Here is a 14,102-nt window from a genome sequence, read left to right on the forward strand (position 1 = left end):
AATTAGCTTAAAGTGATACCAGTGGGGTTAGAAAGTGTAGGAAATAAATCAGTGTTGTCATCTCTCTGGTATCCAATCAGCTTCACTGCCGTTTTAAAACCTCAATTTACGAAATGAAAGAAACTTTCCACATGAACTCTGACCCATTTCTTTATATCATGGTTTCTGTTGGGGAGTATTATGCTGGCATCTTGTTCTCCACTCTGAAGCGCAAAAATAAATATAATTTGTGTTTTTTGAGGTTACATTTAGACTTTCAAATTACTTTCCAGAGAAACCTTCAGTGGATCTTAGAGTCACATCCAGTGTTATGCCTGGGTATGTTAACAATGAAATAAATGGGGAAATATGAGCACCAACTGTGGGAAGGAAGGAAAATTAGGCCATCAATCTTCGCTGTGTACTGGTTTTCTTTAGCACGCCATTATCCTCTTGAATTGCTATGGTGACAGAGCAAATTACAACCTGCGCACCAACGGCACACAAATAGTTCCTATCTGCTGCAGCATGTAGCTGCTTTGTGTAATTATTGAATTTCACTTCAACACATTAAAACATTTTATCTGGGAAGTAAATGCATCCGTTGTTAGATACACAAATTTTAAGCCACTTTTAATTATCTCTACATCTTGTCGCTCATTTTCTGTCCTCCTTATTTTATTTTTTTTAAAGTAGACATATGTTGGGTCTCAATGAAGACATGTTTACAACAGAAAAATGCTGAACTGCTGACTTCCACATATTTAGTTAAGAAACACTAGGAATTATAAAATTTTAGCAGCTCAGAACTTAAAGCTACAAGTGATACAAACATGAAATATATTTATAATGTTGACTAGTTTCAACATTTATAACATCCCCTTTGCACTCAGTAGAGCATCCTTTTGTTGCTATGACCTGCTGCAAACATATTTAATAGCCAGAATAAGCTTTATGCAACATAACGGGAAATTGTAGCCCCTTCCTCATGGCAGTCGCGTTTTCAGGTCAGGTAGCGTGACTTCGATGGCCAGTCAAGAATCTTCCAAAACTTATTGTTGGATGAAAAAGGTTGAATGTTGCCTAAGTTTTCTCACCCATTTCTCTTAAAAAATTGCCATATTTTAACTTGCAATTACAACCAACCTGATGTAGCCTGTAGGTTGCTTGATTTGCTAACGTGTGCTCAGTGTAGTCAGTTAAAGCAAGTTATGTGATATTTTGGTCAAACTGTAGTATCAAAGTCATGCTCTGTTGCCCTGGAGCAGAACTGAGGCGATGTAGAAACCCCATACAGACAGGACATCCCATTGTGTTGACATGTTTGGAGATGATTTATCTGGTAAACAATGACCATTAAGCAGCAGACCACATGTGGCACCGCATGAGTGCCTCTGCACAAAGAGCGGTGGATAACATATGAGTCACTCTGTTTCCTCTGCAACCAGACCTTAAAGTAAAGTAAATACACCTGGTGTGTGTGAAGAGCTTGGTGTTGTGCACTGCAACATAACATATATGTCACTACTGGGAGCGCAGGATCATAATTAAACCAGATGTATAGTTGCACTTCATCATTATTTTATCACTACTTTGTGATCCTAAGATTGAATTTTGACATCGAGTGAGGAGCCTTATTCTGATTTTAGAGAGCTGGCCAGTTTTCTGTGAACTCCAGCTGATGTTTACTAATGCTGAGCCTACAGCTGCTCACACATTCTGCGTCGGCTCCGTCATCTGACGAGGCAGGCTCCCTGCCTCCGACATGCATCTGTCACAGAGACTGAGGAACTCGAAGAATCCAATCTCATCTACCCGAACTGTATTTATTTTCCTTCTGCAGCTACCGCCCGGCTGCCCAGCATCGCCACCATGAATGAGAGTCGAAGGGAAGCGCTGGCGGCTGCGGCCCCTTCGCTCACCACTGCCTCCTCCTCAACAGCTGGCTCCAACACCACCAGCATGGCCGGACCGGGCACAGGGGAGAAGGATGAAGCCTTCTCAAAGCTGAAGAACAAGTTCATGAACGAGCTGAACAAAATCCCATGTGAGTTTTTTTTTTTTTTCAACCTTTATTAACTCATGCATGTTCTTTGTTGGGTCTTTACCACCACGTCAAAAATATTCCTAAAAGGTAAAATCACTTTTAGCAGCAAAAACTACCAGAACTCAGTTTTCTGTCTGACTTTATCAGGCTATCACAGTGCTTCCTAAACCTCACACTGACCTGCTTCAGCACTCCTGATTTCAATTAATAGCCCTTGTTGAACTTCCATCATGTGATCATAGTTTTTAACCCTTTCATGCATAGAGGTCACTACAGTGGACAGCTATCTAAAAGCCATTTTCTTGTGCTTCTTGTGGATTTTTATATTATAAATGCACTGAAGTGGACACTAATGCATCATAAAATACACCATCAACTACTGGCCATCAGCTGCAAATGCAAGAAATAATTTTTTTTAAATGCAGTATGGCTGACAGACAAAAAAGTATGCAGACCGATCCGGTCCCTCCTTCTACTGTAGACGATTCTTGCAGGTAGAAAAAATATTGTGATATCAGATAAAACCCCTAAAGAACAATACTAATGTATTTTCAAATAACTTTGTATTAGAAGAAAATTACAATTGATCGCCTAAAAAATCTAAAATTAAAAAAAAATTACAGAATTTTTTTTCCTACCTTTTTTATGCTTTAAGAAAATAAAAAAAATAAAAAATCCTGACACAAAGGATCATAATTCAAGCAGCTGACTTGCTGATGTGCAAATCTCTTTGCTTTCTTTTCTTAAAACTGTTAATGAATAAAGCAGATGTTTTTAAGCAGTATCTTTACTGACGTTCAGTCATACTTACGACTCTTCAAGACAGATTTTCTCCAGGCTCTGTGATTCAAACAGCAAATCATTGAGAATCTTGTAAAAATCTCGCTTCATTCTCCACAGAAACCTAGTTTCTGAAAAGGGTGTGAGTCACTGCTTTCAAATGGTTTCACAGATGCAAAATGTGTGTAATTTGACTCCTCGTGATTTTAAAGCTGTTTATCTGAAACATTTCAATGTGATCCTGATTGTATACCCCATGAGTCAGGGATGATTCAGCCATAGATGCATGTTACTTTTTGTTGGCAGAGCTCAATAAGCAGTCAAGGTCTGACTTGACCTTTGATGAAAACGTCAAACAATCGAACGCTGAAAAATCATGAACTTCTCATCTTCTGTTCGGCTGTTTCTTAGGAAACAATAGGGGAAAAAAAAGCTTTCTTCACTGAATATCTCAGTTTATACTTGATTAAAATGTGAAAAGTAAGTTTTATTTTTCATGTTTATTTTAGTGCAAAAGCAGAATAGAAAATCTTAGTTCTAAAAAAAAATCCAACCTTTTATATTAATTCAGTAATTCTGGGAAGATAAACGTTTTTAAAAATCACTGTTGAAAACTCACTAGCAATTAGCAGGTTTGTCCAAGTGCCTGACTTGCTTTGGGTCGAGGTTCCGGTACGTTTGGGCCAGGATTTTGGTCCCATGCATCTCTGTGTCTCTGTGGCCGGAGGGCTGCTGCTTCTGAGCCGAACTACCTCTGTGCTGCGCATATGGCTGCTCTGTGGGGAGGCCTGGTGTCCGTCTACCTGCTCAGACTTCCTGCCCTTTGCTGCTCTTGGATGCTGAGCGTTTCAGACTTTTTGCCCTTATCGCCGTTCTAACAACTCTGCACCATCAGGTGGCAAATTAGCAGCCAAAACACAGTTAAAAACATAAATACAGCTCTAAGTAGAACTCATTTAAATCAAGTCTTCTAGTTCATTGGGTCAAAACAAAACAGGACTATTCAGTTCACAGTTCTCAAAAATGTATCTCCAACTCATGATTGTGTTCAAATGAATAAAAACTGTTTACATCGTTCTTAAATAAAAACTTCTGCACTTTTATGATCAAATCTCCTGGCAAAACACATCCTCATCTGTTCATGGGTGTGTGACGTTCTTTGCCTATCAGAACAAATCTCTCCACGGAGGTCTGAAGGTTTTGTTTCCATCAATATCCTAAATTATAATTGTATCTAATAACAGGTTTGTGTTCAAGTAATATCATCTCACAAAATGACTTCCGTCTTTCCCCCAACGCCACAAATGTCACCACTGCAGAAATTTCATACACAGTAATCTTTATACATGCGAGGAAGTAATTTAGCTTAAATAAAATCCATTATTTATATTTAAAAAAAAAACTCTCATGGCTGCAGCTGAAGAGCTTTAGCTGTGTGCATTCATTTAAAATAGAAACATGTTTGAATATCTTTGAGGATATTTGATTTCAGAGGATTTACAGCCAAGACCTGACGAGTTTGATCTCCCCTCTGGCTTAACAATAAAAGTATCACAAAAGACAGTCCCCAGAAATCCATATTTTTCACATCCCTCTTGGTGGCAAGTTGAGTTTTCAATTTATTTTATTTTCTCTCATTTTTGATCTCATCTTTACCACACCTCTGGCAGAAAAAGTTTTCTAAAATCATCCAAATAAACCCTACTGACCATCATGCAGGTTGTCACTGCTGGGTCATACCTATTACTGTTTTCTGTCACCTCATCCCCTCTATCAAAAGCAGGGGACTTTGCTCTGCAGTGCTGCCAAGCGGATGATGAATGCCCAAAAGACTTGTTTACCTTGTGGAATATCGATGGGGCTTGGGGGAAAGTCATGCAGCAAATTTAACAAGAAAATGTGAGAGGTGAAGCTGCATGCTCAGCACCGCCTTTCCACTGCAGCTGCAGAAGATCTTCTTTCAGGCTTATAACCCAATTTAAGCTCCACAGGCTTTGAATGTGTGGTGGCATGAAGCTGTCACAAAGGCCTAACTCGCTGCTCAATTTCTGTCAGTCATCACGCTTCTGAGCCGGGGATTTTTGTCAGCCAGTGCCTCCTGCACAGCAAAAACTAAACCTATATAAATCATGACAAAATTACTTTTTTCCGTTTGACAATTGGTGAGACGCTCCTACTTCTGGCAGTGGTTACAAATATATTCTCTATGGGAGTTTATGTCATTAATTTTGGATTTTTATTTTATTTTTTATTTTTTTAATTTGTGCAGCAACTTCACTGAAGTTGTATGATGTATATTGCTCTGCCTGAAAAACAGAACAGATTAAAAAATAGACAAATTATTTATACATTAGTTATACATTTGAATTTGCAATGTTTCAACATATCCCAGCATTATTTATTTACACTAAATCACTAAAAAGATTTGTAAAATAAGCAACAAGCAGACAACCTTTTCATAAACGTGGTAAAATAAACACAATTGAAAATTAGCTGAAGACTTTACTTGTTTCAGCTGTTAAAATTTAATATCCTGCAATAACTTTCTCTGTTATCAATTATTTAATGCTCAGATTTTTTTGCTTCTCCATAATTATAAACACTTTGACGGGCAGAGCTGAAGTCCAGCTGTAATCACACTAAAACATGCTGTTACCGCTCATTGAAACACAGCTGCTGCTGCTGCTGCTGAGAAAACCAGATTGCTGAACTTCTTATTTCTGAAAATCCGTTGCAGATAAGAATTGATCAATAAACGCAAACTGTTTGAGTCATAACTACAAACATACAAACCATTTCTCCAAAATAACAGAGTGTACTGGAAGAATAAATGCTACATAAAGAGAAAATCTTTCTCCAGTTGAAAATATAAAACAATAAATCTGTTGGAGGAGAAAAATATTATCCTGCAGAGCTAAAAAAAAAAAAAAAAGAAAGAAATCCCAGCACAAAGTTATGTTTGTGTTTGAAAGTGTCTGGACTGATTTAACACTGTGGCTACTCCCAGTCAACAGACAGCAGGGTTTATTAAAGAGGATTATGGCGGAGGATCAGCAGGACCCGTTGGGTCTTCCTGCCTGCTGGTGGCAGGCCTCATCGCCCACCGTCATCTTAGGAACAAATGTAAAGCTGTGAAACCCTCAGGGATTGGTGGAAGCAGGAGTAGCCTAACACAGTTCACACAGTGACCTCTGCACTCTGACTGCACACCTAGATTTTCATGAGGACAGTCGTGTTGCAACCAGAAAATTAACTTTTTTCAGCCAAACGGGAATTAAAACTACTCCATGGTACTTCCGCTGCAGCTCTGTGTTTTGTGTAAACATAAGATTTACAGAGTAAAATCTCATTATCATCTGTTTTCAGCCCTCATTGCTGATTCTGCTGCTGCAATATCGTCAGCTTAGCCAAACCACAGTGGGTTAAAGCCATGAGCAGAGTGTTGATCTCACAGGCATAACAAGATATAATGTGAAGGTTAATTGACCAACAAAGTCCTGTCACACTGAATTAGTGCGCTCTGGAAAGTGGATATAACCCAGATGCAATATAGCACATTAATAAACACACAAACATACCCAGACACTTGTTAATGTGTCCAGCATGAACCTCTCCTTCTGATGTAAAGTGCTCAGGATTATAAGTGAGAGGATGAATAAGAATGTGATTACATTGAGACAGAGCAGACGGATCCAATACAGCTTGTAAAGATTACAAAACACCTGAAATGACGCAAAATATCCACAAAGTTTTACACAGAGCATGTGTGAAATGTACTCTTTCACACTGAAATATTTCAATCAATAAAACTTACTACGTGAAACAATATACATGTAGTAAAGTGGATGTTTTCATTCATGTTTCCTCAGAAAAAAGCTCAATACTATAAATGAGTCACTATTTCTTTCTCACAGTCTGAATAAAGTCCCCATAGAACCGCCCACACCACCTTAAGAGGCCAAAAATGTCCCAGAGTGAAAGCTGACATTTGAAGGTAATGGTGTTTCGCCTCTGATAACTAACCAGCAAAAACCAAACCCAGTTCTGTTGTCACGGTAACAACCGGACCGAACGATAAACGTCATGCACACATTTAAAAACTGTGTAATGGCATTACTTACATGTAATTCATTTTATTGTAATTTTTAAGAGCAGAGAATAATTTTTCAATTATTCAACTCTGTAGCATTTCTTTTGCGCTAAGAATATAATGAAAAGTATAAAGCTGATTTATTTTAACTTTCCTTTATAGCAGTCAGACTTTGTTTAAAGTGATCCTGATCAGTGCGTAATTTCTGCAATCTAATTTTTACGTGCTTTATTTGGGCACAAGATTGCCTGGACTTGAAAATAGGTGATAGAAAACTTGTTCAATATGCAGTTACCATACATTTTTCCTTTAAGTGATGTCAAAATAGTTGGTTTGTAAGTAATATATCAAAACAAACCCCCCACAGTAAAGTGCTTTAATCACACAACGCAACTCATTTCATGTTCAATGAACGAAAACAAAATACAGAGAAACTACAAATGAATTTTTCACATCGACTTATATGAAGACATCTGTAGATAGTTGGCGTTTTCTTCTTTCACCATTTTAAAACCCAAAAAGTGTCTTGAGCCCCAAGGGACAGCAAACTTGGACTAAACCAGGCATGTCCAGCTCATCCAGGGAAACTATTTTCCATGCCACGTCGCCCGGTGGAACAAGAGATAAGTCTCGGGAGTTAGAGTTCCCGCTCACCCCCTTTTTCACTTTCTCGCTCCATTTCTCTCCTGAGAAAAGACATTCAGACAATGTAGTTAATTAGGGAATGCTTTTATTGCTTTCTGGGACTCAGGTTCCTTTAATTAAGGAACACAGAAGTGCCTTTCACTGGAAGACGTGGGCTTGATGGATAAGATAAAGTCGGGGAGTTTTTGCCATTCCGTCAGGCTCCAACAGAGTGACATAAGTATTTATGAGATTCCTGTTAATATATGCTTTCGTTTGGGGAGGGGGAAATAAAATCACTATTCTACAGTTTCCAAAGAAAGCTGATTGCTTTTTCAGAGCAACTCAAGACCTGTCACATCTGTGACACTTTGCTTAAAAGCCTTGTGTTTGCATTTTGTGACTTCAAGATCTTGAATCTTATTAAACATTGACGCTACAAGTTGAGATGAAAACATACATTCATGCATATAAAATCTAATGTTTGCTATAATAAGAAGAGAAATATCCCCAATAGAAATTCCAGTATCAAGGGCATAAATGGGACATTATGAACGGAGCCTGAGCTGCAGTTTGATCCATATAAAGTTTTAGGAAGCTGATTGCGAACGAGGCCTATCCAGTGTCACCTCCATTACCGTGGCGCTCCGAGGCAAGGCCGGAGCTGTAGATCCTAAAGTTATTTCAGAGCATCACTCACTGTTTTTCCTTGGAGGAGAGTGCTTATTGATTTTGTCAACAGGGAATCGATTTGTCTTCTTTCTCTCTCACCTCAGCAAAAGAACCACAACTAGTCAGCACAGCGGCAGAGTGAACTGCTGTAATTTAAAAGATTTTCTTTCTGTTTTGATGGAAACTTCTGGGGTTTTTACAAGGTAGTCTTCAGAGGACTGGAGCTTAACCGGGTTCGTGTTTTCAATTGGCATGTTGAGTTTATGGGGATGTTTGGATTATTTTCTGAGATACGGATTGTGTCGCGTTTCATATGGGTTTTGTTAGTGTTGATTTATTTCTCTCTATGGAAATATATCAGCTCGACTCAAACTATTTTCTTGTTTTGTTTTATTTATCACAATAACTATATTCCTTAAAAAATACCAACCAGTTTCAGTTTTTAGTAGATATTTGCTTCATATTGTTTTTTGCTTCTCATACAACATATTATAAAAGATTTCACCTTTTAAGTGTTTCCACTTTTTGCCACGTTCTAAACAAACTTCTAGGTATATTATTGGGTTTTTATATAATAAACTGTTTCACTTGACTTTTAATGAATGTGGATTTATATTTCACTCCATTTTACTCTCAGCGACTAAAACAAATGGAGCAGGAGATTGAACCGACAACCCACCGATTACAGGACAATCCCCTACTTAAAAAAGTAATTACCGTGTTTTTAGGACTATAAGCCACTACTTTTTTCTCCACACTTTGAACCATGCAGCTTGCAGCCCAGTGCAGCTTTTCTGTGGATTTTTCTTCAACCAAGATGTTTGTTGGACGACCTTGACTGCTGGAAGAAGTCATCTCGTGAGGTCTCTTACTATTTTCAGCCTCCCGATTTTCCTCCAGCCCTCACGTTATTGTGATGGAGACATGGTGTTCCTATGTGTCAACAGGAAGCAGGAAGCTCAGGCTGACAGCTGACTGCAGCACAGATAGGTGTCACTGTGTTTGCAGCTGGCTGTCATTGTGTTGGTTGAGCTGCGGCTCTGACAGTTCATATGTGACAGGAGGCTGACTGCTGCTTGTCCCAGTTTTTCCAGTCAAGGCCGTGAAGGAGGCCAACAGCATATGCTAGAGGGAACAAACAGCGAATCAACCTTTGTCAGAGCAGAAAAGCTTTCTGACGACATTGAATGTAGTTTTAAAGATTTAACATAAAAACATTTAAATTAAAAAATAATAGTTCAAGTTAGTAATGAAAAGACATAAATATAAATGGGTAGGTGACATTTATTTTAAATGTTGGACATAGTTACGGTATCTCTTTTTATAAAGGTATTTAAATATGCCAGCAGGCTGTGGTGTATTTTTTGTTTCGATTTCATATTTTTTGTGAAATCCAGAAATGTTAAGTTTCAGACCAGATTTTAACCTTTAGAAGTTTTTTTCGCTGTTCATGCATTGGATTGTACTCTTTTTTTCTAACATAAAACTAGCAAATGGAAATGTTGTCACTGATTCACTTTATTGCGATTTATATTGGTTTGTGAAGAGTAAGAAAAAAGACATAAATTATTTTTTTTTCTCTTTTGAATAATTATTTGCCTCCTAAGCTAAATAATTACTTGTGACACTCATTAGCAGCAACATGTGACATCAAGGCTCTGATAACTTATTTATGGAGGAAATTTGATCCACTCTTATTTGCAAAATTGTTTTAAATCAGCCATGTTGGATGTTTTTTTGTTTTTTCCTGAGAATAATTTGTTGATTTCCATCTGATTTATGTCCCGGCTTCAATTACTGAGATCTTTTGCAACTTCCTGGTTCTCAGTGCATTCTTGGAGTAATTTTTCTGAGCTCCTGTTCCATGTTTTCCCCATATTTCTGAAATCCTAAAGCTCTACAAACCTTCCTTCGCCAATAGTCTAATAGTTTCCTTGATTCTGCAGGTGTAGCAGTAATTAGTCCGACAATAACTCAGCTGTGCAAAAAATGTTAATTCATAATCACTTTTTTACTTCTTCACACAAAGGTGAGGTGCTTTGGATAACTTTATTTGCTTCAAATAGAAACTTAACTGCTTTTTGTGTTTAGTCCGACTGTCTCTGTCATTTTAATTAATGAAATTAACATTTAGTTGTGACAAAAAAGCAAAAAGGGGATAAAAAACTGAAATCTAGTTGAAAAGTTGTCAACACTGCACAGACACAAACCCAGTATATAACAGAGGATGTGGCAGGTGTCAGAGAGAAAGAAAACCCCATTTCCACCCGTCCAGGTTGAGTGCATCATTGGATTGTCATGGTCACACCTGAATTAATGCCCATCAGACACACCCGCAAAATCCCCACCACCTTGACTCCCTGTGCACTCTGTGCTGACGCTGATTGCCATGAAAGTGTCAGCTTGACTCGGAGTCTTTTGTTTAAATGGCAAGTGGAAAATGCCAACATCTGTTACTTCCACTAAATTGGCTGAAGGTGTTCGGTCAGGTTTTCTCCCCATCGCTTGGAGTCTGCCACTTCTTGATGGGCCCAGGCGAGAGCTAAAGTGAAGATCCACACAATTTCCTGCTTTTATCTCACCTCTTTGTGTGTAATCACCACTTTTCAAAAATGTCTCTTTATGTCCAACGTCTAACCCGAGCTCTTTTTTTTGTCTTTCTTTCCTCAGTGCCGTCATGGGCCATCGTCTCCATTGCTTTCGTGGCCATCATTCTGGCGTTAGCTTGCTGCTTTTGCGTCTGCAAAAAGTGGATTTTCAAAAAGAAAAACAAAAAGAAGGGCAAAGACAAGGGCAAAAATGCCATCAACATGAAGGACGTCATGGACGGGACCAAAACCGAGGTACAGACTTTAATCCGCTTTAATCCCTTATAAATTATTAACTCTGAATCTTTTGAGGCTAAGATTATGCTAAAGCTTGTTCATGTGACCACATGCAAGAAGTTGAAGGTATTTGTCTTGAATTATGTTGTTTTTGCTTCCGTTTGGCATTATTTCGTGCTTGTTTTCTTCTTCACATGATGACAAAGTTGCATTAGAAATAGTGAATTTAATAATCAAGTGCTTTATTTTGTGTGAATTCTCTTCTTAATTATTCCACCCAAATTACCTGAATAATTCCCTGAATACAGATAAGACATTAAAGTTTTGGTGACTTGGATGACTTGATTTAAATCTGTCATCTCCTGCTGTGATTGCTTCTTTTTTTTTGTTATATGTGGACCTGCTCACTTGTTGAAGAGTGTGAGTAGCTGTGTAATGAAGTGGTATCCACCCAGAGAAATGACATTACCAAACTTTAAACTGTTTTTTTAGCAGTGCAGAAGGGGAAGTTGTGATGCGCAGACAACAAATCGTACCTATATGGCTTCATTAAAGGCGCCATCTTCAGCGGCCCCCCAAATGAAAATGTCTTTAATAAGCTGCAACACCACCTCTGCCATCAGAGGTGGCTCAGAGTCACAGGCAGAAAGTAGCAAATATGTTTTTGGAAATATCAGTTGACTGAGAACTGTGCCACAACTTTAAAATCAATAAACTTATTTCTAGTTTGTCTAAAAATTACTATTCTGCAATTTTTAGATGCATCCCTGCTGTCAAATAACTAAATTCCCTCGTTGAGCTCTGCAGATGCCTTGTAAGCAGCCATTCATTTGATTCAGGTGTGTTGCAGGACTGATGCAGCTAAATATCATAGAATAACACCGCTTCAAGACTGGAATTGAGTACAAAATGATCTCCTGCTGGACATGAAATTGCACTTGGTTTAGAAACATATGGGTTCAAAACAGGAACTAGAAGCAAGCTGAGGACACTAATGGTGTTTCTGCCTTTTCAGTAAGGTTGAAACTGATGGTAGATGTGCAGAAATCTCCAACCTAAAGAAAGAAATACTCTAGATTGTGAGGAAGCGTCCTGATGCAATGGTTGAGTAAAAAGCGTGGAAGCTGTTATCTCATTGCTCATCGACTGTTTTCCTCATATCCCCGCTGCCCTTCCATAACCAAGAATTTATATTTAAATTACAATAAAGAGATGTGAACTCTTTTTTTCTTTAAAGAGCGTATCTCTGAGCTCTTTGAATCTGCTTCTTTAGAGGCAAGCAGTCATTTCTCCTGGTGTGCCCAGACTCTAGTGTGTTAACTCCTGTGTGTGGTTGTTTTAATTTGTGTTTCTTCCTTCTATGTCCTCCTTATCTGTGTTGTGTCTGATGACTGTTCGGGATGGTCACTGGCGGTAGGTTCCCAATTGCTGTTGGATCTTCTTAAGCCTGCTGCTCTGATGTTTTGGTTTTTTTATAGCCTCTTGACAACAACTACTGCTCCCATAGAACCAAATATATGTAACTATGCATACTGTACATGTATATCTACTGTATATATGTGCCTACAACCTGCATATGCACATATATATGTATGAAAGAGACACTGGGTGCGCATTGATGAGGTTGACCCACACAGACTTTTTTTTTTGTGCCAAGCTGCCAAGGTCTCCAGCCTTTTGAATCTTTTATATTTCAAATGAGAGCAAAGTAAAATGATTGAGAGGCTGCAAGTACAGAGGTTTAGGAAACTGTTTGTGATAGACATACACAGAGCAGTGCATAATTGTGAGGTGGAAGGAAAGAAATTCACTTTTTTTTACCATTAAAATGTGAAAAGCATGGTGTGCATTTGTATTCACCCACCTTGATATGCCAAAATTAAACCCAAATTGTGTTTAGATTTAGTAAATAGAGCCCACTTGTGTTTAACTTGGCGTGAATCCAGCTATTCTGTAAACGTCTCTGAGCTTTATTAAAGATTAAACGACACGAAGAACAACTAGCACAGGGCACAGGTCATGGATGAAATCATAAAGAAGTCGTTTGGTTGGAAAATATCTCAGAAGCTGAGATATTTTCAATGTCAATGGACAGTTTTAAGGTCCATTGACCTTAAAACTGCGCAAATTGGAATTGAGAAAATAAATTTGCGCCAGATTTGAAAAGTTCTTGCACACTGCAATTACAAAATTTTATTTTTTCTACATTAGCAGTATATTAACAAAGCTTTGCACACATTTGTAATGGAAATACAGCGACTGAGCCCTGTTTATTCCATCATTCAACAATCCTAAATACACAGACAGAGCTACAATGAAATATAGATCAAAAACATATATTTATATTTTAGATTGGCTCAGTCAAAGTCCAGCCCAAAATCCAATTGAGAATCTTAGCCAAGACATGAAAGTGGATGCAAGCAATTCAGGAAAGAAGAATGAGAAAAACATTCCTCACTTTGTAGATCTTTGCTTCAGAAAACTATAATTCTTTTTACTTCCTCTGCATAATTATGTACTACTTTGTTTCTCACATTTGGTTGTGCGCGTATTTTGCAGTGCTTGTTTTGAAGCTGGTTCAGACGTGGCTTAGCATAATTTTTTTTTTCCTGTCAGCTCCGATAAAACTGATAAGATAATTTTTCCTCAATCATTTTACCTGCTGCATTTTTCTCTCTTGCCTGTAACATCAAATTGCCCTAATTGGATGATTTTTCTGCTAAAGGCAGAGACCAAACCCAGCAGCAGCTTCCTGATCCAGTCTGTGTTGTTCAGCCTCCTGCTTTCACATGTTAACGAATAGAAGCAGGCCCCGATGTACAGTACATTACAACCCCCTTTTTTTACCAACACCTTCCACCCACCGCTGGCATGATGCTTCTAGCTACATCGGCGTAGAAGGGGGTTCAGCTTTAGGGCTATGATGACAATGTGACTGTATGTCTGAGGTTGTAACCAGACATGGGAATGAGGAATCACTAAAGAGCACTGTTTGTATGACAGAGAATGCTCTGCATGCCAAACGACGAGAGGCACCTCGGAAAGGCAACTCTTCACTCTGAATGACTGAGAACTAGTCTTTGCC

General features: G+C 38.4%; 1 protein-coding gene across 4 annotated transcripts in view; it reads left to right on the forward strand.

Moving 5' to 3' along the window:
* Positions 1-14,102, forward strand: part of syt1a (synaptotagmin Ia) — a 102,748-nt gene that overhangs the window by 63,505 nt on the left and 25,141 nt on the right. For all 4 annotated transcript variants that reach the window (XM_007555296.2, XM_007555298.2, XM_007555294.2 and 1 more), the window contains 2 exons: positions 1,823-2,026; positions 10,863-11,035. In XM_007555296.2, coding sequence (XP_007555358.1) covers positions 1,852-2,026; positions 10,863-11,035 — 348 coding nt within the window. In that variant the 5' untranslated portion in view covers positions 1,823-1,851. The remainder of the gene's footprint in view (positions 1-1,822; positions 2,027-10,862; positions 11,036-14,102) is intronic.

This window comes from Poecilia formosa, unplaced genomic scaffold (genome assembly GCF_000485575.1).
Source record: "Poecilia formosa unplaced genomic scaffold, Poecilia_formosa-5.1.2 Scaffold69, whole genome shotgun sequence".
Classification (NCBI taxonomy): Eukaryota; Metazoa; Chordata; class Actinopteri; order Cyprinodontiformes; family Poeciliidae; genus Poecilia; species Poecilia formosa.